Source organism: Anguilla anguilla, chromosome 13 (genome assembly GCF_013347855.1).
Source record: "Anguilla anguilla isolate fAngAng1 chromosome 13, fAngAng1.pri, whole genome shotgun sequence".
In the NCBI taxonomy this organism is placed as follows: domain Eukaryota; kingdom Metazoa; phylum Chordata; class Actinopteri; order Anguilliformes; family Anguillidae; genus Anguilla; species Anguilla anguilla.
Window position 1 is genome coordinate 29,999,768 of NC_049213.1, and position 20,233 is coordinate 30,020,000.

Here is a 20,233-nt window from a genome sequence, read left to right on the forward strand (position 1 = left end):
TCAGTTGGAAAAAGTGCAGGTGTGGCGCCCTCATACGCTTTTAGTCAGAGGCGCACGGAACTACTGAACAAAAACAACGCGGCCATCTTGGAACGAAAAAAACATTCGCCAAAAGCGCCGAGACATAAAATCTATTTGATTTTGCGTACCCACGTTTGCTTTAAACCAACATTAAATGCCCAAATGCTTTACGTCCTGTCAATTCCATGCTGATGCCTTATCCAAAATCAGGAATTAATACTAGTGTGACGATTAAATCGGACTTTATTAATTCCCCACTAGCTCTCTCTTGAGCGGTGCTGTATCATCCCTTACTTTCTCGTTAATGACGCTTTCAGCCATTTGTCCCTCCCTTTAACTATGGAACTGACCAATAAGAACACTCCGGAATCCCACTACGGTGACGTTCCATGCTATCTGCGCATGCGTAGTACCGCCTAACAACCCCCCCACCCGATTCTCATCAGAGTAATGATGGCGGCGGGCTCCGATCTGCTGGACGAGGTTTTCTTCAACACAGAGGTGGACGAGAAAGTAGTTAGCGATATTGTGGGGTCCCTGGAATCTGAGCTTGCGGGCTCAGGTCACGGGAACCCCGAGGCAAGGGTCCAGACTGTGCGGAACCACGTTGTCAGCCCTGTAGTAGGAGGTAATACTAATGTCCAGGAGAGCAAAATGGGACTTGCACAAGAGGTGGCAAAAGCAGGTAGCTAGCTAGCTAACATGGCTAGTGTTGTTGATGTAATTCTTTGCTTTTTTATTTGTTTTTAAGGACACTGTTGGAAGTTAATTAATCGTTGTACAGAATGGTTACTGTGTTGGTATTTTTCGCTCTCACTTTCGTTTCTTTTCGTCCTCACACAGGAGCTGGAGTGCAAGGGGGTGTTATTAATAATACGAGGTCCCAGAGTTCAGCTATGGATGCAACAACAACAGGGATCGCACCAGCGGCTAGCTTGGAGGCAACCCCTGGGCTCAGCCAGGGCAAATCGGCGGCTGTCAGTGCCATGGTAACCGCGGTGTCCAACCATGCAGTGAGCAAAGGAAAAATAGGGACATCAGCTGTGCAAACTTTGAATGGAAGCAATGTAATGAACTCTCACACTTCAGGAAGTGTTCCAGATTTCACCGCAACGCAAGTATCAAGTAGTTGCAGCGGCAGCAGCAGCAGTGTAGGCAACAACAATGCTGCACCTGCTCTCACAGTTGTCAACAACGGACCTGGTTCGGTTGTAAAAGGAAATGTAAACGTGTTGCCTTCGACCTCGAGCACTGTCATACAGGCATCTTTCGTCAACGCACAGAATGTTACTTCTACGGTGATATCGTCTCAGGCTTCTGGTCTGAGCAGTGGACCTACCGTCACACTTGTGAGGCCGCCTATGCAAACAGCTGGATCGAATGCTGCTCAAAATGGGAATAATACCGTCAATGTAACGAACCTACCCGCCCCTGGCACATCGGCTATGCCTTTACAGACAACAGTTTTGAATAGCAACCAGGCGACAGTCTCTGTGTCTGCGAGTGTGACAAGTAAGGCAGAGTCGCCTAAAACAATCATACAAACTACACCTCCGGCTGTGACACCCGGTGTCGTTCCAAGTGCGGGCAACTTGACACTCGCCCAGCCTATAGGAAGCAATCTGCAAGCTGTGACTCCCGGTTCTGGAGCCATCGGAAAAAGTCCAGTTTTGCAAAACGTAACAAGGACTTCCACTCCAGCGACAGTTGCAACCAGTCCTGGCGGGATTCGAGCCATCGCGCCACAGGTGTTAGCTCCTCGACTCCCACAGACGCCCCAGAATCAGCCAAACATCCAAAACATTCAGCTTCCTCCAGGTACGTTTTTTGTTTAATTAAAAAAAAAAAAAAAAAACATGTTTATGTAAGCATGGGTGTTGACTTATTAATTTATTAATTTGTTGTGTTGTGGCAGCATGCTTTCAATATTAGATTATGTTCGCTGGAATTTGACTACCAAATGTGGTTCATCGCACTTAGACAGTGATACAGTTGTCCTAAGCATAAAGCAATTTATTGCACGTCTTTCTTACTCTCAGGCTAACTTAACGAGCACTACATTATTACATTGGGTACATACTGTGCGTGATGTCAGTTTAACGGGAATCTAAATAATATTCTATATTTCACATTTGTTACACTGACTTTCTCATCTGTAGCATCTACAGGTCAGAGTACGTTGCATTGGTAAATGCATCGCCCAAAGGCACGTGCCCTTACAAACGTCGACCATGCTTATCATTAGCCCCATTTCCCACCAATAACCTACACAATCTGGAGCTTTCATGGTGTGTACGCCTGTGTGTGTACTCATTTTGATATGTAATAATTGATCCTTTAATTGGTTATGTTTTTCGAACTGTTTTCATTCAGATTATGATTTGACATGTTTTGGAAAGTAGAGCGTGTTATGAGCCCCTGGTAAAAAATGTCTTATATGATTGGAGTGCGTTTTAAAGACAGCAATGGGTGTGAAATAATTTCTGCCTCTTCAGCAATTTAGTTGTAAGCTACTGATTAATATTAAGAATGATTAAATACTTGTATCATTCATATTTTTTAGTATTTGCTCAGTTGCTCAAGCAAACTTAATTTTATCAAATCAGCTGGAACAAATTCAGGCATACGAAGTATGCTCCTGAGACCACTGGCAGCAAATTTACAACTTTTCCTGAGTGACTTAGATAATTTTGTGTCAGGACACATAAAGTGCATATAATTACAGTGAATGCATATGCAAGGACAAGGGAATGGGAAAATGACAGAAAAGAGCATTGAAACAGCAAGCTGATCAGTTGTAATCAGTATTAAAGTATAAAGTATGCATTTACATGCAAGTCAACACTATGAAAGGTGCAGTTAAAGTGCATGTTTTTGATTGGCCCAAACAGTTTTTTTGTGCAGTGAAGCATGTTATAGACTTTCAGTTTTTACAGTGGCTGGCATTGGGGCATTCTGGGGCTCATGAACATGAAAGCAAGGACATGCACTTTAGGTAAACTCTGAAGCAGCTTGTACTATGACATTGTGTCTCCATGTATATTGTATGGTTGTGTTGATTGTGTAATCTCATTTTTGGTGGGAACTGTTTCCTATGCTACATGCGTTCTGAGACTGCTATGCTTAAGGAAACTGTGGCAGTGCTTCGCTTATCAACATTACTACACATGTCCTTGGGAGTGAATAACTTGTGCAGCTTCAGGACTGAGAAGCAAAGAAGTACCAGTGCAGTGTAAAAGCTGATATTTATTGTTTATAATACTGAATAACCACTGTAGAAAACATAATACTGAATATAAGCTGCTTGGGAAATGTATTTTCTTGCTTTAGATCCCAAAGCCCTTAGTGCCCTAATACCGTCCAGCAGGTCATCAGAAACATTGATACAGTAAATATAGCCTATATGAACAAATCCTTCACTGAACGCAATAAGAGGGCCAATAAAAAACATAAACATTAAACTGAAATAATATATTTTTTTAAATTAGTAAGTGAATTATCCTTTTAATACTGAAAGTGTGGTTTTTGGGGGTCCCTTCCCACTTGTTATGATGGAATGGCACAGCCCTCTTGTCAGGCTGTCAAGCTGTAATCTAGTGAAATCACACCTGTTTTATTCCACATTCATGTAGGCCTATCTGCTCATTTGTTGCTTTGCCGTACTGATTCTATTGGATTCATCTAAAAGTTAGGTTTATTTATGGATAGCTGACAACCCAATTTTTGATTAATGTCATTGAATGTATTTAATTATTTAACATTAATATATGTCTTGAGTGCAATGTTGTGTTGCATACAACGCACACACACACACAAAACCTATTTCTGACTTTACTGTTTTGGTTCTGTGCATTTTATTAAGGGAAGGTTTGTGCTATTATTTAATTAATATTGTCATATGCACTTCTAAACCAATGGTCTAGACCCCAGAGGCAGAACACAGATTCTTAAGGGCAAACTCCAAAATCAAACAGAAATGTAGACTGCATGTCCTGGACTCGGTCTTTAATTTGTCCCTGGGTGGTCACTGCATCGATTAGTGCAGCGATCACAACATTGGACAGTTCAATGAGCTAATTAGGAATGGCTGCAATTTTGCCCAGTTATCATACACGTTTGGTTAGCAGGCCCTGGCCTTCATCCACAGTTTCAGTAAGTGAATGCAGATGTAGGGAGCGTGAGCGCTAAGCTCCTGTGCGCTGGACCAGGATTCCGTGCTGATTCACAGCTTAGGCTGAACTGTTTGTTATGGCTTTGTTGTCAATATTTCATTTTGAGCTTTTGTTTAAATTTTAAACAACTGTCAAAGTGGTTAAGGTTGTCAAACAATTAAACTTTTAAATTAAAAATGTATCACATTTATCATACATGAACATTAATAACATTTTGTGTGATAGTCAGCTCCGTCTCAAGACGTCTTCCTTGTCGTGCAAAAGCTAACTACAGACTGTAGTGCAACTTTTAGATAGCTGTACTTATAAATAGTACAGAAGGTTGTAGGTTCCAACCTAGGATCATGCGCTGGTGAGCAAGAAATCCTTCCTTGGACAGTGGCACTTAACTTAAATAGGCATCCTGCTGTATACATTTATGCTGTAGTACCCATGTACCCTGAAATAAGGGTGTACCAAATGAAAACAACAGGAATAAGGATAAAAACTTGTGATATTCATGTAACGCTTGTGTCCTTGGAAAGGTTTTTCTTGGGATACGTGTGGTCATTATCTTTAGCGGCAAAGATGGAATTGTCCAGACGTAAGCTGCACTATGGGGGCGGGGGAGGGGGGGCGGTCTTGTGATTGCATGTTGTGGCCACGCCCCCTGAGTCCCGCCTCCGTCCCTGTGTGCAGGTATGGTTCTGGTGCGCAGCGACAGCGGGCAGCTGCTGATGATCCACCAGCAGACCCTGGCCCAGATGCAGGCGCAGTCCCAGTCCCAGAGCGCCATGGCGCCGCGCCCTGCCACGCCCACCAGCACTCCTCCGGTCCAGATTACCTCTGTGCAGGTAAGCGGGACTGACACTGCCCTCACTGCTGGAGTGTCTAGGAGCGTGAGGACACATCAATCAACAGGCACCCATCCGATCCAGTCAATACAACGTGCACAAAATTCATCCCTAATTTATCTATCATAGTAGAAGTTTTATTTTAATGTTCATCGTCTCAGGGCGGTTTGGTCCTTAGCAACTCTGCAACTCTGTTTACGTTTTCTGACTCGACCTCATCACTCGCGCTACTGTTGTTTGTCCTTCTGCCGTCAATACGTTTTTGCTCTCTTGACCTCACTTTTGTTGTGTGTGTATTATTGTTGTGTTAGCTGGGTTATATGTATATTGATTGTTTCTTACTGTATCAGATTGTTTTGGGTTGCATCGTAGTACGGGTTGTGATCCAAATATCAAACTGTTGCTTCAAGAATCAAAATCGTATCCTATCTCAATTAAGCCTGGAGTTTACACCCCTAATAACTTTTACACCCCTAATAACCCCTCTCCATAATTTTTATTAGCTAAACCCAGCTGGTAACTAATATATTCCAGGTGGTTACACAGGTTGAAATTAATTTATGGGTGACACAAGGCTTGAAAACAGCACTGCCAAATGCAAGTACATATCAGCAGGTACTTTAGTCAGCCTTACCACCCACTATAGTTGTACTGGTTAACAGAGGTGGGGAGAGACACACTCTCCATTTCTTTTATTGGTAAAAGTAAAAATAAAAAAATGAAAAGTAACAATGAAGAGTAGTCAGAAGAAAGAAAAAAAAGGTGTTAACCCAGTGATAAATGGAAAGTTGATGAAGCTGGTGGGACAGGGATTTTGGTTGGTTTTTGAACATGGGGTGGGAATTATCTTGCCTTACTTTTATGAATTCTAGCTATATGACTTATCCTTTATTCAGCAATGGTCAGTGATGAAAACATTTTGATGAATTTTGTTTCTAAAAATCTTTTGTGGCTGGTAGACATTCCAGCCCTAGCTTTAACTGAGTAACTTCCCATGATTCCATGATTATGATGATGCTGATGACATAAATGAGATTCCCCAGAGTGTTCACTGTTAACTCCACCCCTTCCAAATCCCTGCAGGCTCCTGGGACCCCCATCATGGCCAGGCAGGTTACGCCCACCACCATTATCAAGCAAGCCACGCCCACCCAGAACTCGGTGCAGGCCACCACCACGCTCCAGAGACCCCCTGTCCTGCAGGTATGAAGCCACGCCCTTCCGTCTCTGGCTCCGCCCCCATTTCCCTCTTTTATTCTGCCATTGGATTTGTCCTCATTCTTCCTCATTCATTTCCCTCCAACCGCCACCACAGTGCTCATATCCATTAGCTATCATGGCCAGTGGGCTTACTCAATGCCTGTCTTTATCTTGGCTAGCTGAGGGCTAGGCAGCTATTCATCCCTGCTGCAGGTATTGTATCTGGTGGAATACGTGCGAAGAGGATAGTGTGGTTTGTTTATTGTTGCTGGGGCCGGTGGGTGCGGATCGCGTTGCAGTCTGACTTTGTTCTCTCCTGCTGAAGCATCCCTGCGCCTCCTCTTTCCTGGGGCTCACTCACAGGGGCCAGACGCTGGCAATGTTTCCTTTTGCTTTCGCTTGGTCTTGTTCGTGTTCTTTTTGCTCTTGTTCATTTATTTATGTATTTATTTATTTAGAAGGCACGGAAACAGCCAACATTGTGGAAGGAGATTTTTTTCCATGGCAGATAAAAATCAGTCAGCCAAATTCATAGGCACTTTCTACTGTGAACTGTAAAAGAGACTTGTAAGCAATTTAAGAAATGAATAGAGATCAGCTGACTAAAATTATATCACATTACAAAATCAGATATCTTTCTTATTTTTATATACAGTTTTGTTTATAAGTTACCTTAAACCCTCCATATAATCAGTAAAGCATATAAAATGGTTCAGGTATTATAAGAAGGATATAGATTGTAGGGCTGTGCTCACAGGAGGAAGCTGCCAGGGGCCTGAGAGTGTTTTAGTGGAAATACACACAGGAGCTCAGGTGGTGTAGTTTCCGTTTGAGCAGTACTGTACTGTGAGGTCAGCGTGCGGTTAAACCGAAGGACTGGCCACTGTAACGCACTGTCATGTTTCGTAGAATCCCATCATGCTCGGAGGGGCAGCCACGCCCGCCTCCATCGGAACTCCGACGCCAGTGCAGCCCGGCGCGGCACAGAGGGCGGTGACCGGGAGCACTGGGACGGCCACGCCCACGACAACGGTGCGGGTTCGAGGGACCGTTAACACGCGCGGCATATCTGTGCATGTCGTACAACATGCACGCCTTAACAGCATCCACGCCTTAACAGCAAGGGCTGAAGCATCGTGGTGTCCAAATCTCCTAGTTGGCAGGGAACTTTGTACATTGTTCAGACACCACAAACGCTGAATTGTGGGCACTGTGCTATAGATCACGCTCCCCCCAGTAGGTACAATGTTGTATTTGAGATTCTCCCGTTGAGTCCATGGGTGAAGTACCGGCAGCTGCTTCGGGGACACACAGTTAATTCCTCTCCAGTGCAGAAGAGTCAGAGTGGAGAAACAACTCGTTGGAATATCTTTCTCCAAGAACAAAAAATTATGCAGAGCAAGCAGTATTCTGTTTTGAATGGGAATCGTGGGACCTTGTCACAGCTGAGCTATTGTCCTCTCGGATTTAAAGAGTTGTATTTTAAAAATATTTTATAGGTAATACCAAGATGGTCAGGAAAATAATTCAGTGAAGAAAATACAAATGTGACAAGAAATGTTGAAAATAATTTTGTTTGACATTTCCTTTATGCACTTCCTCATGCATATTTACGAAGTCTTTGCTACATTGAATAACTTATTAAATTTCTTCCGGCTGTCACATTTTCTGTCTTCAGTGATCTGAATGCTCGTAGGAAATGCAGTGCATGCTTTTGAGCACTCTATTTGGATGCTGGGACTGTATTTTGAAATTAGACTGTTTGCCTCGAAGCCCTGATATGGACGGCATTTAATCAATATGAATTCAAACACATTCTCACCTTGTTGCGCTTCTGACAGACTTATCAGAGGACAGTTAAGATTGAAATTCTTTTAAAGTGAGCCTGTCTTTGCCGCCTCCTCAGCATAACCAGGAAAACACAGTGGACATCGGGTTGTCACTGTCAAATGCAGTTTTACTATCAAATGGTGAGAAGTGCATTTCGAATGCAGCCTGTGTCTCTCTCGTGTTTCATGAGCAGGAAACCTTGGAGAATGTGAAGAAATGTAAGAACTTCCTGTCCACACTGATCAAGCTGGCGTCCAGCGGGAAGCAGTCGTCGGAGACCGCGGCCAACGTGAAAGAGCTGGTCAAGAGCCTCCTGGTGAGTCCCTGAAAAATTCAACAAAACATTTTCATTTTGGGGACAAATTGTGAGAATTGCATCTGGTATCCCGCTAACCATGAAGTATTCCTGAAATATTTAAATATATAAAAAAGTAATGAAAAGATTCAGATTTTTCTTGGACTGTACCAAAAATAAAGTCTTTTTTTTTTTGCTGCTCACTAACATTATTTGCTATCCTTTGCTATCAGGTGTTGCAATAGCTGAGTGCTGATAGTGATAAAAATTTTTTGCTAGCTTATTGATTTTTGTGTGTGTGTGTGCGCGCGTGTGTGTGTAGTCCTGTTCTCTTGGGCAGCACGTCTGATCATTTCTCTTGTTTTTCTTGCAGGAAGGAAAGATGGAGGCAGAGGACTTCACCAGCAGGCTGTACCGGGAGCTCAACTCCTCACCCCAGCCCTACTTAGTGCCTTTCCTCAAGGTAACAGCCAAACTTTTACAGCCAATCACAAGCTGCTGAAATCAATTACAAGCAATTACAGTTAATAAGAGTGTATGAGGAATGTCTACTATATAACATGGCCCCCGGTCCCATTTCACCTCCTAATCACTCCCCCTCTGTTTCGAGTTACGCGTAATTATAAGCATGCTAACGTTAGAGCCACTCAGGCAGGCATCAAGGGGATGGGGAGCGAAAAAAGCAGCAGGTCTGGGACGCCCCTTTTGTTCTGCTCCGACAAATTGGAATTTATAGATCGGAGTTTACAAAGAATGAATTATTGTCAATAATAAATCATCATAACTTGAAAGGATATCGCTTAACAGTCGGACACAGTGAGCGACTTTGAACCACCGCATTTGCATTACGAGTAGTGATTACTGCAGTTTAGATTGATGTTATCAGTGCACTTTATTCAACAAAATTTGCATCATTTGAGACAACCCTTTGTTTGCAAACAAGAAAATACCGCAGTGACTATGATGATTTTCTTTTGAAATGGTATGACATGGCAGTCAAATGTAATTTAAATGCGGTTGGCTCTGCCATGCTTTAACGACTCCGGTAAGGACATTAAGCAATGCAATGCCTGCTGGGTCAGCACTCGCTTTTTAAGCCAGCGCTTTTATTTCCTCATTATTGAGGGAGAGTCATAGGGCCGAACAGCCACTACCCCTCGCTGAAATTTGGCTCGCTCAGTTCTGGGACAACTCTTGTACAAGATGGCAAAGTGCAAAATGAGTGTTAGTGTGTAGGCGGTGTGATTAGGAGGTGAATGGGGAGACTGGGCTTTCGTAGCTGGAGATCTGCTGTGACATTGCTGTCTTTTTGTATAGCTGGATGTTAACTATAGAAGTACAAATTGCTTCAGGGATGGTCTTGATCCCAGTAGTCTCTCTGTAACATCTTGGATGGGAAGTTACAGTGTATGACATTAGTTTCCTGCATTCTGATTGGTGCTAGCCAGTTTTATTCAGCATCATGTTATCGGTCACTGTACCAGTTGAGGCCCACCGATGAGATTGAGATTTACCTAAAGTAACTCACCATCGGTTTAGTAGCAAAGTTAATCCTGGAATTTGTATGGACTTGTCTCTCATCAGAGGCTATCTGAAGCATAACACTGCACTCCTGGGGCACAAACCTGCAACCTTCTGGTTGCAAACACTGCACCCATGGTTTTATGCGCAAGGTTTCAGACACTAGTTGCATGCAGTTGCATTTCTCAGTTGCATGCAAATTTACAGTGAAGGCCCAGGTCTTGGCTTTGAATACAGCCTGAATGAGAGGCCTGAACTGATCTTTTGAGGGCTCATGTGGGAGTACCCCTACCCCCTGCTCATGCCTGTGCCCCGCTCCCCCCCCCATTACAGAGGAGTGTCCTGTACCCCTCCCCTCTCCCCTTCACACCTGCTCTCTTGGTTCCAGAGGAGTCTCCCCGCGCTTCGGCAGCTGACCCCAGACTCTACAGCCTTCATCCAGCAGAGCCAGCTGCAGCAGCCCAGCGCCCAGCCCTCCACCACCACGCTCACCACTGTGGTCCTCAGCAGCCCCGCCCAGCGCCTCGCCGGCAAGGCCTCCGGCCCCGCCCCCGTCACCGTCACCAGCACCCTCCACCAACCCGTCATCAGCCTGGCACAGCCCGGGCAGGCCAAGTCTGGACAGCCCACCCCACTGGTAATCACTATGACCGCCTGAGCCTGCTCACAGCCAATCACAGCCCACCCCACTGGTTATCACTATGACCGCCTGAGCCACCTCTCAGCCAATCACAGCCCACCCCATTGATAATCAAAATGACCGCCTGAGCCAACTCACAGCCAATCACAGCCCTCCCCACTGGTAACCACTATGACCGCCTGAGCCTGCTCACAGCCAATCACAGCCCACCCCACTGGTAACCACTATGACCGCCTGAGCCACCTCTCAGCCAATCACAGCTCACCCCATTGATAATCACTATGACTGCCTGAGCCTGCTCACAGCCAATCACAGCCCACCCCACTGGTAATCACTATGACCGCCTGAGCCAACTCACAGCCAATCACAGCCCACCCCACTGGTAACCACTATGACCGCCTGAGCCTGCTCACAGCCAATCACAGCCCACCCCACTGGTAACCACTATGACCGCCTGAGCCACCTCTCAGCCAATCACAGCTCACCCCATTGATAATCAAAATGACCGCCTGAGCCAACTCACAGCCAATCACAGCCCTCCCCACTGGTAATCAGTATGACCGCCTGAGCCAACTGACAGCCAATCACAGCTCACCCCACTGATAATCAAAATGACCGCCTGAGCCAACTCACAGCCAATCACAGCCCACCCCTCTGTAACCCAAATGACTTCCTGAGCCAACTCCCAGCTAATCTGAGCTTTTCCGCCCTCATGACAGTCATATTTGCTGTTATATATTTACAGCAAGAAATTTTAATTTGACTTATTTTGAAAGTGACATGAACATTAACCAATTTGTTCATTGGAATGGCAACCTTACAGGTGCCTTATTTTTTAATTTCTGCTATCATTTAGTTGAAGTTAATAAACAGTCTAACTGGGGGTAGTCAGGTTCTCATCAGAACATTGTTTCCTCTCTTTTTCCTCCATGTCTGCTTTTTCAGTGATGTGTGTCCTTTTAGCTGATCCACCTTGTCCTCTTTGACCAACAGTTTAATTTTGTTCTCCCTCTTCTTTATTGAAAGAACTCTTGTCTTTCTCACGTTACATTGTTAAGACTTTTCTCTGTTTAATCACATTTCAGGTTTTTATGAATGGATTCGTTTTTAACACTTGCATTTACGTATCGCAATAATGAGTTTAACGTGCAATTGTGCACGCTACTTCTGTGCTCCTACCCGTTTAGCTGATCACTCTTTCTGTAACTGTCTCTGAGTTTGTGTACGAGGTGTAGCCCTGTCTGCTGGACTAAAAGCTCTGGCAAATTAGATGAGATTTCCTGGTTTCTTTTCATTTTACAAATACAAAACTGAATGACAAGACATAGCAGGTAAAATACTAGGAATGATGAAAGAAAATCATCCAAGCAATCTGGCAGTAGAACTGTCCGGCTAATGCCTTCACCTGGGCAAAGTCTGATCCTGTGTGATATATCTTTCTGTAGTCCTCCTCCAGATAAGACAAGCTATGGATGTTCAAAGTGACTAAGTCTAAAGATCCACGCTTTGCTCTGAAGTATCCTGCCTTTCCCACCTTATTCTGTTCCCTGAACAGTGTGCATGGCTAATGACAAGCACTCACCAGCTTACAAATGAATGGCTGTCTGAACTTATATCTCTGTCTGTCTTGGACAGAAGAGCCAAGAGCTAGTAAGAGGTGGAAACCAGCCCGAGATATTTTCTGTGATATTCTTTATTAGAAAACAACCTGTATATCCTCAGTGCCTGAATGCCTCTAAGATTATAAAAGCGCTTTGAGGCTCATTTCTCCAGCTTTACTGCTGTGGAGCATCTCTCTCTCTGTAGCAGTCATAAGTCAGTGTGCTATTCCCTTTTCCAGTTTTATGGACATCTATGTGTGTAATTATTTTGAGTGGCCCCTTGCACTCAAATAGGTCATAAAATGCTTTTTCGTTTCCTTTTGAACTCATAAATGGCTTAAGTATTTCATGATTGTCTTTGCCCGCCAAGCTGTTGGCAAGTGTGAGCATGGTGTGTAAGATGTCTGTTGGGAGTGTGAGGACTGTGTGTAAGATGTCAGTTGGCAGTGTGAGGACTGTGTAAGATGTCTGCTGGCAGTGTGAGGACAGTGTGTGAGATGTGGATTGGTGACGAGGGTGTGCCGTTTGCCTGCAGGTGCTGCACCAGTCCCAGCAGCCGGGGGCGATGGTGCGCCCCCCCCAGGTGACCCTGGCACAGACGCCCATGGTGACCCTCAGGCAGCCCCAGAGCCGGATTATGCTGGGACAGGCCCAGATGCAGGTGAAGCAGCTGCAGACAGGTGAGTGGGGCGGCAGGAGCACCTTTTTTGCTGTTCAGCCTTTTGTTCATTTAGTTTCTCCTGAGATTCACCTCTCTCTCTTCATCTGCTTCAGTGCGTCAGCTCTTCCCATTTGTCCGGTGGAGATTAGTGTAATTCATCTCAGATTAAAAGATATACCCCATGCCATCGAAAAAAGCACTCAGTCTTTTGAAGATAATTCTTTATTTAAGAACGACTTTAAATAATTTTTAAAAAATTAATTTATCAACTTTTAAAACATTTTTCCTCCCCAGTTTGGCATTGGAAGTTCTGTTATCTCGGGTACCCATGGTATAACCCGTAGTCACACAGTGCATCACATAGTGCACAGACCCCACTAACCAGTGACCTGCTGCACATGAGCACTAGTGCGGTTAGGTCTGGAGCTGTGTCTCTCACTGGCAACAGCTGGCAGTCGGCGGGCACCTGCCGTGGCATTGGGGAGAACGAAAGCTCCTGGAGCCTGAGGAACTGTGGCTGTAGACAGAGGAAGTCAGCTGTGTCCCTCTGCTGTTGACTCTCAGTCATAGTTGGCTAATGACTTTGCTCAGAGTCAGACCTGCCGTGTCTAGGCAATTGGGTCCAGTCAGTACTTATGATAAGTATGAAAGTTTGCTCATTAGCTAATTTAGCTCTTCGGAAGTTCCTGGACTGGCCTCAGTGGTCACTGAGAGAAGCAGAGTGACGTAGTGAGCGCCATGTCCCCTTTAATACCATCAAACGTCTGGTAGTCATATTCCCCCTCACTTTCCCTCTCTCCCTCAGTGCCTCTGGTGAAGCAGGGGCTGTTGCCTGGAGCCAAAGCGTCACCCGTCGGCACGTCTCTGATCACGGCAGCACAGAGGAACAAGCTGAAGGAAGCTGGAGGCGGGTCTTTCAGGTGTGTGTGGATGAGAACCAATCAAAAGAGCTCCTTATTTTTTCAGTGCAGTTCAGTGTGAGGTCATAGAGTGGTATTGGCATGATCAACTGATTCTGCACCTTTACGCACACAAGTGTATTCTGCGCATTTATCTTTAACTGCTTGTGACTTGGCCATTAAAATCTAGCCTCAGTGTATGAATGAATGAAATTACTGAATGAATTTATTTATATTTATTTGTAATTCACATAAAAGACCAGTAAATATGGATCCATAAGGGACAGGGTGGTAATTGGCCAATGAGGCGTGTTCAGGACGGCTTGCTCTGTCTGGGTGTTCAGGGACGATGATGACATCAACGATGTGGCCTCCATGGCTGGCGTCAACCTATCGGAGGAGAGCGCTCGCATCCTCGCAACCAACTCGGAGCTGGTTGGCACGGTGACGCGGTCGTGCAAGGATGAGGCCTTCCTCTACACCTCCATCCTGCACAGGAGGATATTGGACATAGGTGAGAACCACGCCCAACACTGCCCCCCCCATCCTAACCCAAACACTCCCGTTCCTCACCACCACCCCTGGCTTTGCCCCCACCCTGCAGGTAAAAAGTATGGAATCACGGAGCTGGGGCCGGAGGTGGTGAACCTGGTGTCACACGCAGCCCAGCAAAGGCTGCAGAGCCTGCTGGAAAAGGTGTCTCAGATCGCCCAGCAAAAGAACGTCTCCTTCAAGGTCAGACAGGAAGAGGATGCATTGATGCATTGATGCGTGTGTTGTGTGTGCTCAGGCCTTATAGGGAGCAGTGGTTGTGGTTTGGTGCGTGTGTGCGTGCGTGTGTGCGGGCGGGTGTTTTTCACTGTGTGCATACTTAAGACTGTGTGCTCTGCGTGCGGAGGATGTGTAGTACTGTCAGTGGGCTGAAGATGGCGCCCTCTCCCCGGGGCTTTGCGTGCCTGTCTGCAGGAGGACGGCCGGTACGAGCAGGTGACTGACGTGCGCGCTCAGCTCAAGTTCTTCGAGCAGCTGGACCAGATGGAGAAGCAGAGGAAGGAGGAGCAGGAGAGGGAGATTCTCATGAAGGCAGCCAAGGTACAGAGACGCCAGCTCAGCCACAGTCATGTTCTGAAGTTCTGTGCCAAGCAAGTCACCATTTTTATTATTATTTAAATAAAACTCCCATTTTATTTATGGCACTGTTGTGACCTCTACTTGCAAGTAGTAGAAAAAGAAAATTGGTTGTTCTACTAACATTGAGAGAGCCTCAGTGGACATGCATGGAGATGGTAAAAAGTGAAAATAATAGTAATCTTATTTTGACTGCTGTTCTGTGCAGCTTGATTACATGGATTGTGTCCACAGTGGGCTCCTGTGTAATAATGTCCCAGTATTTGTTTTTACTGGTGAAAATATTGAATGTTGTGGTGAACCGTATTTCTGTGCGTAGATCTGGCTCGGATTGCGGGTGATTTGGCAGATATGTTCTTATGTGTGGCTATTGTTAGGCTGTAAACAAGCACTTATGCTTGGTAATAATGCTGCATTGTTTATGGAACCTGTTTGCTTAATGTTTTAGACCATAACAGACAATTACTATGAGAATGTTTTTATCCAGTGCATTTTCTACAGTGATAATGCAGTAGTTTTCTGTTTAGTTCTGTTCTGTGGTGTGTTCATAATTGTTTTGTATGATACTCAGTACAGTGGTTACGGTTTGTTATCTTTGCATAGTGCCTTGTTTGTACCATGACTTCTCTGGGCAGGGCACTGTGCACTGAATGCTCTTTATGGTTATTATTCTGTGTACTCATTTCTCTGTTTAGTGATTTTTTTTTTTAGTGATCTGAAATTATTTTCTGTGATTTGCCCTCAGTCCCGATCACGGCAAGAGGACCCAGAGCAGCTGCGGTTGAAACAGAAGGCCAAAGAGGTAGGAATGACAGTGTGTGCGTGTTTTTGTGCGCGTGTTTGTGTGTGTGTGTGTTTGCGTATGTTTGTGCGTATGTGCGCATGCGTGTTTGTGTGTGCGTGTATGTGTCTCTAAGCCAGAGCTGTGTGTGTTTCTCAGATGCAGCAGCAGGAGCTGGCTCAGATGAGGCAGCGGGACGCTAACCTGACAGCGCTAGCAGCCATCGGGCCCAGGAAGAAACGCAAAATGGACTCACCTGGCAGCGGAGCTGGAGCGGAGGTACTGACCCCTACTGTGGATAGTGCATCCAGACACATAAACACACATACACACACACACACTGAACACATACTACACACACGCACATGCAAGCACACACACACATACACACACACGAGTATGTGTGTCCAGGATGAGGGATATTGAGGTATTGTCCTTTAAAAATATTTTATCAATGAGAAATATTAGTCACATAAAAAATAATATAGTACTTCTATAATTCGTCACTCGGCTCTACAGACAGAGCACAGTTGTACTAAATATGCACCTCCGGCTCATCTAAAGCATCGCCTTTTCTGAAGGAGCCCTCCCTCCTCACCTGACAGGCTGTGCCAGACTATTGGCACAAATATTTTCCCCATTTCTCCCCCTGGGGACTTTGCCACAGATTCCCAGGCTTCCCCATTGCCCAGTTTGGGAGCCCCTGTCCTGAATCCGTAAGGTGATAAAATGGCGCCCAATCCCCCGGCCTGTTTCTTCCCTCTCCCCAGGTGTCTGGCTCCAGCCTGTCTGCGGCCGGGAGCTCCAGCTCCGGGGGGTCCAGGCAGTTCGCTCGTCAGCGCATCACTCGCGTCAACCTCAGGGACCTGCTCTTCTGCATGGAGAACGAGCGGGAGACCAGCCGCTCGCACCTGCTGTACCGCGCCTTCCTCAAATAGCACCCCCTGGCGGCGGGGGGCCTCCTGGCTAGACTGCAGGACTTTCAGCATTCACCCGGACATTCGATTTTAATGTTGTTTTCACCTTTTAAATTTACTCTTTTAATGAACATATAAATATTATAAATATATATATAGTTATAAATTTTACAGAGCGCCTTTTTGTAACATGCAAATGAACAAATGTACAAAAATATAGTAATACCTTCAAACCATTTTATATTTCTGTTTATATAAAAGACTCCCCGTTTACATAAATAAAATTAACAAAAATGTTTCTATAAGACAGTTATTATTATTTTATTACTGTCGTGGGCCTGTGGATTCCTTTGATTGAAGACTTCTTTGCTCCTCTTTACTAAGTTGCCTTCTTGCCAGATGAAGCCATATCTTTGTATCTGATCTCTACAGGCAGAATAATTCATTTGATCCGGCTGTTTTACCGTTTCAAGCTGACACACAAACACGTGGCTCTATTGTCCTACCTGTTCTTCGCCTGTTTGTTTTTTGTTTGTTGGTTTTTCTGCTTGGTTTCTTTTAAATGGCCGTCTGCTGTGTATGTAATTGTTTTAATCAGTTTGGGTTTTTATTTATAAGTCTGTGCGCTCTCTGTGTTTGGCCCGTCGAGGTGACGCCTTGGCAGCCAGATGCGTGAGTTGGTATGTCCGCAGAGCTGAGAATCAGCCCTTAATAGAGAATAGCTACTTTTGACAAAAGCATTTGATTCATTTCTCAGATATGATGAAAATGCCCTTCTCTCAACACTTTTCATTTTTCCCTCTGTGTGTATATACTTTGATTATTTTTTCTACGAAAAAATTGAAAATATTTTGACTCCTAATAGATTGAAAGCTTTCTAGTTTCCACGAATCAACAGCATTTCTCAACTAGAGAAATCAGGATTTGTTTCTGGGCAGTAGATGCCAATAGCTGGGTATTACATTGGCATGCAGGGGTGGAGAAAAATGTGATTATACGAAGCTGAGAAAGAACTGCATTCAGTTACGGACCTGCTTTCAATCAATCAGTCATACAGAGGGACACCCCCCACTTTGGAACTGGGCTTATATTATTATTAACGATACTAATCAGTTATTCATATTTTTTTGCAAGCATTGCATTGAAATTGTCTACCAATGGAATTTTATTACTGTATATAATTTAGTTTGTCCTTTGTAATTTGTATAAAGCTATGCTAGTTCTTCATCAAACCGCCATTTTGAAAGACGCAGTGTAAAGAGCCGCTTGTTCTTCCTGTAAATCTATTTTTTAGTAACCCCAATCACCGTTACTCAGCATCCTCTTTCCTCTTTTTCACCGAGAAGAAAAATGAGACTAATTCCTGGAGCATAAATTGTTTCCCTCTCTTGTACATTTTGCACAGTCACTTGTTTATATGTAAATATTTTACCTAAAAAAAATTTAATTGCTATTGTTTTATATAGGATTGAAATGAGAATTAACTCCATCATTAAAATGAAAAATCTATTTGTAGTTTCTTTTGTCTTGGCGTCCTGTTGTTTTTACCTTTTTGGGAGAGGGAGTGTGATTCACATTTTAGACTATGGTGATACAGCCTTGAATGAAATCAACATTCACACGACCCAGTGTTCAGAAAGGATTTAGATTATTGCATTTCTCTTCACTCAGCTGTAGAATTTGTTTTGACTCTTGGTGAATTGGCCATTTTGTTTTGTTTATTTTTCCCTCTTGAGCATTAGGTGTTAACTCAGTTGGAACGCATGTCCAAGCACAAGAAAAAAAACTTTAAATATTTAACTTCTTTGACTTAAATTGGGTTTATGCAAAACTTTCTCAGTAAAATTCCAGTAAATGGTCTTAGCTGCTATATTGTGATTTTGACGGTCTGTGGTCTGGTTAGTAGCCACAAGAGGGCAATGCAGAGCCACTCTACTGTGCATGCACCTGCTTATGAATCCATCCATTGGAACAGAAATGGAACCACAGTTGCTGATTTATTATCCTCTCCACCTAGTGGACCCTGTGCAGGTTGAGTTTTGAGTTTGCTCTCTGCAGTATATTGTCACCTGGATGCTTTGATTGGCAGCCTGCAGTGTTTATTCAAATGCTGGGTGTGAACATACCTGCTCCGTGTCCACTGTTAAAGACAGCCGTGGCACAAAAGATTGATGGCGTTTCACGTTTGCTGAAGTGTGAAGTGTTCAGGCGCGAGCCTGTGGTGCGCTCCTCGCCCGTTCGGCAGCTGGAGGAAGTGATTAGATTTATGTTGCCATTCAAAATGCCCCGTCTCAGAGAGGAGAAAAATAAATGCTGCAGAAAATACAGAAGTAGATCAGCTCGTGGGTTCTTCTGCTGTCACTACCTCGTTATATCTGGGCCCTTGTGAATAGAACTCATTTTGTGCTTTAGTTGAGAACGGATTGTTTACAGAGAGCAGGGTTGTTCTCGTTTTGAATGTTATGTTGAATTTTTATTTAAAAAAAAAAAACGATTTTTATTTTCTTATAACCTCTGCGAAACTGGAATTGGAAGAAACATGAAAATGTGGATTAATCCTGGATGAACGACACGTGAGACGTGAGAAACATTGCTGGGGGGAAGAGTCGGGTGCTTTCACTTCTCTGAAGAATAACCTCCAGAGTTAAAGCCCACAGGGCTGAGAGAACAAGCTGCGCCTCCAGCCTTTTCCCTTTAATTGAACAATTAGCCTGGAACAGCTGTTACCTGTTCGGAAAATGACCTGCTTCCGCATTATAGATCTGGACAAATGAGTCCGATAGCATCTGCAGGATGCTGCCGGCCGCTGTTCTTATTAGCTCGCGATTTCTGCCTTCGGTGCATCAGGCTAAATGCCATTACCCTGACAGTGTTTTTTATGGATTCTGCAAATCACCTGGTGCGCTTCCAGGACAGTCTGCTTTGACCCACTCTTCATTTGCTCCCTTTGCAAGTCACTGTAGTTCAGATGTCTTCATAAGCTTGAAGACTACCTCTGCGTTCTGGCACGCCTGAATCAGCTGGAATTTCAGATCTTTGGCTGGATTTGTGAGGCAACTAGACTGCAATCGGGGAGAGAAATTCAAATCCAGGCCAGACGCTGCTCTTTCAGAGAGTACTCATTTTATTTCTTAACCAGGTTTCTTTTTTGTCTCTCAATTTGCAATGCCCAAATATATTTGTAGGCCTGCCTGGTTGCTACAACATCCATCATCAATTTGGTGCAGTGCAAACAAGCTGAGCTTCACAGTCTTTATGTAGAAGGACAACTCAATGTGCAGCTGATATAGACAGACTGCAGGTGCCTGACCAACCAGAATAAATTGCTGTTGCGCAGAATTCAGAACTACTCCTGTGATGCTACTGCCAGTTGTGCGATGCCCTGCCACTGGTAAGGTCAAGATTTGATACTGACACTTGGAGTGTATGTCTGTACTGGAACAGGCTCATAGTCAGAAGCCACACCAAAAATGGAGTTATGTCACTGTGGCTACTGGTGTTTGCTAATGGTGTAAATAATGTTTACAGGCAGAAATGTTTTGACTGGATAATGAGAAATTTTACTGGTGTATTATTTTGAAGCTTACTGCTGTGCTAGTAGGAAGTACAAATGTGGAAATAACATCCTGAAAACTACTCCTGAAAATCTGACCCAGCCCAAATTATTTATTTTTACAATGAGGATTTCCAGTTGTTTTTGGTCAACTATTAAAGCTCTAGATTGCATTACTTTT

The 20,233-nt window shown here is 44.4% G+C and overlaps 1 protein-coding gene across 2 annotated transcripts; it reads left to right on the forward strand.

Moving 5' to 3' along the window:
- Window positions 1-456: 456 nt before the first annotated feature.
- LOC118211668 (transcription initiation factor TFIID subunit 4-like) lies at window positions 457-18,014 on the forward strand. 2 transcript variants are annotated; one of them, XM_035389053.1, is made up of 16 exons: window positions 457-706; window positions 865-1,839; window positions 4,872-5,026; window positions 6,110-6,229; window positions 7,136-7,258; window positions 8,250-8,372; window positions 8,725-8,814; window positions 10,261-10,509; window positions 12,649-12,793; window positions 13,580-13,694; window positions 14,018-14,187; window positions 14,278-14,408; window positions 14,640-14,765; window positions 15,547-15,603; window positions 15,742-15,861; window positions 16,353-18,014. In XM_035389053.1, the coding sequence occupies exons 1-16, from the start codon at window positions 472-474 to the stop codon at window positions 16,518-16,520; spliced, it is 3,102 nt and encodes a 1,033-aa protein (XP_035244944.1). In that variant the 5' UTR covers window positions 457-471; the 3' UTR covers window positions 16,521-18,014. The 2 variants fall into 2 exon arrangements, with proteins under 2 accessions (XP_035244944.1, XP_035244945.1); XM_035389054.1 differs by having other exon boundaries at window positions 457-649.
- Window positions 18,015-20,233: the final 2,219 nt, after the last annotated feature.

Coding starts and splice junctions, on each gene's coding strand:
- LOC118211668 (XM_035389053.1), top strand. CDS start 472: ATGATGGCGGCGGGCTCCGATCTGCTGGACGAGGTTTTCTTCAACACA. Junction 1,840..4,871: donor AAACATTCAGCTTCCTCCAG/GTACGTTTTTTG, acceptor CCCTGTGTGCAG/GTATGGTTCTGGTGCGCAGC. Junction 14,766..15,546: donor TTCTCATGAAGGCAGCCAAG/GTACAGAGACGC, acceptor ATTTGCCCTCAG/TCCCGATCACGGCAAGAGGA.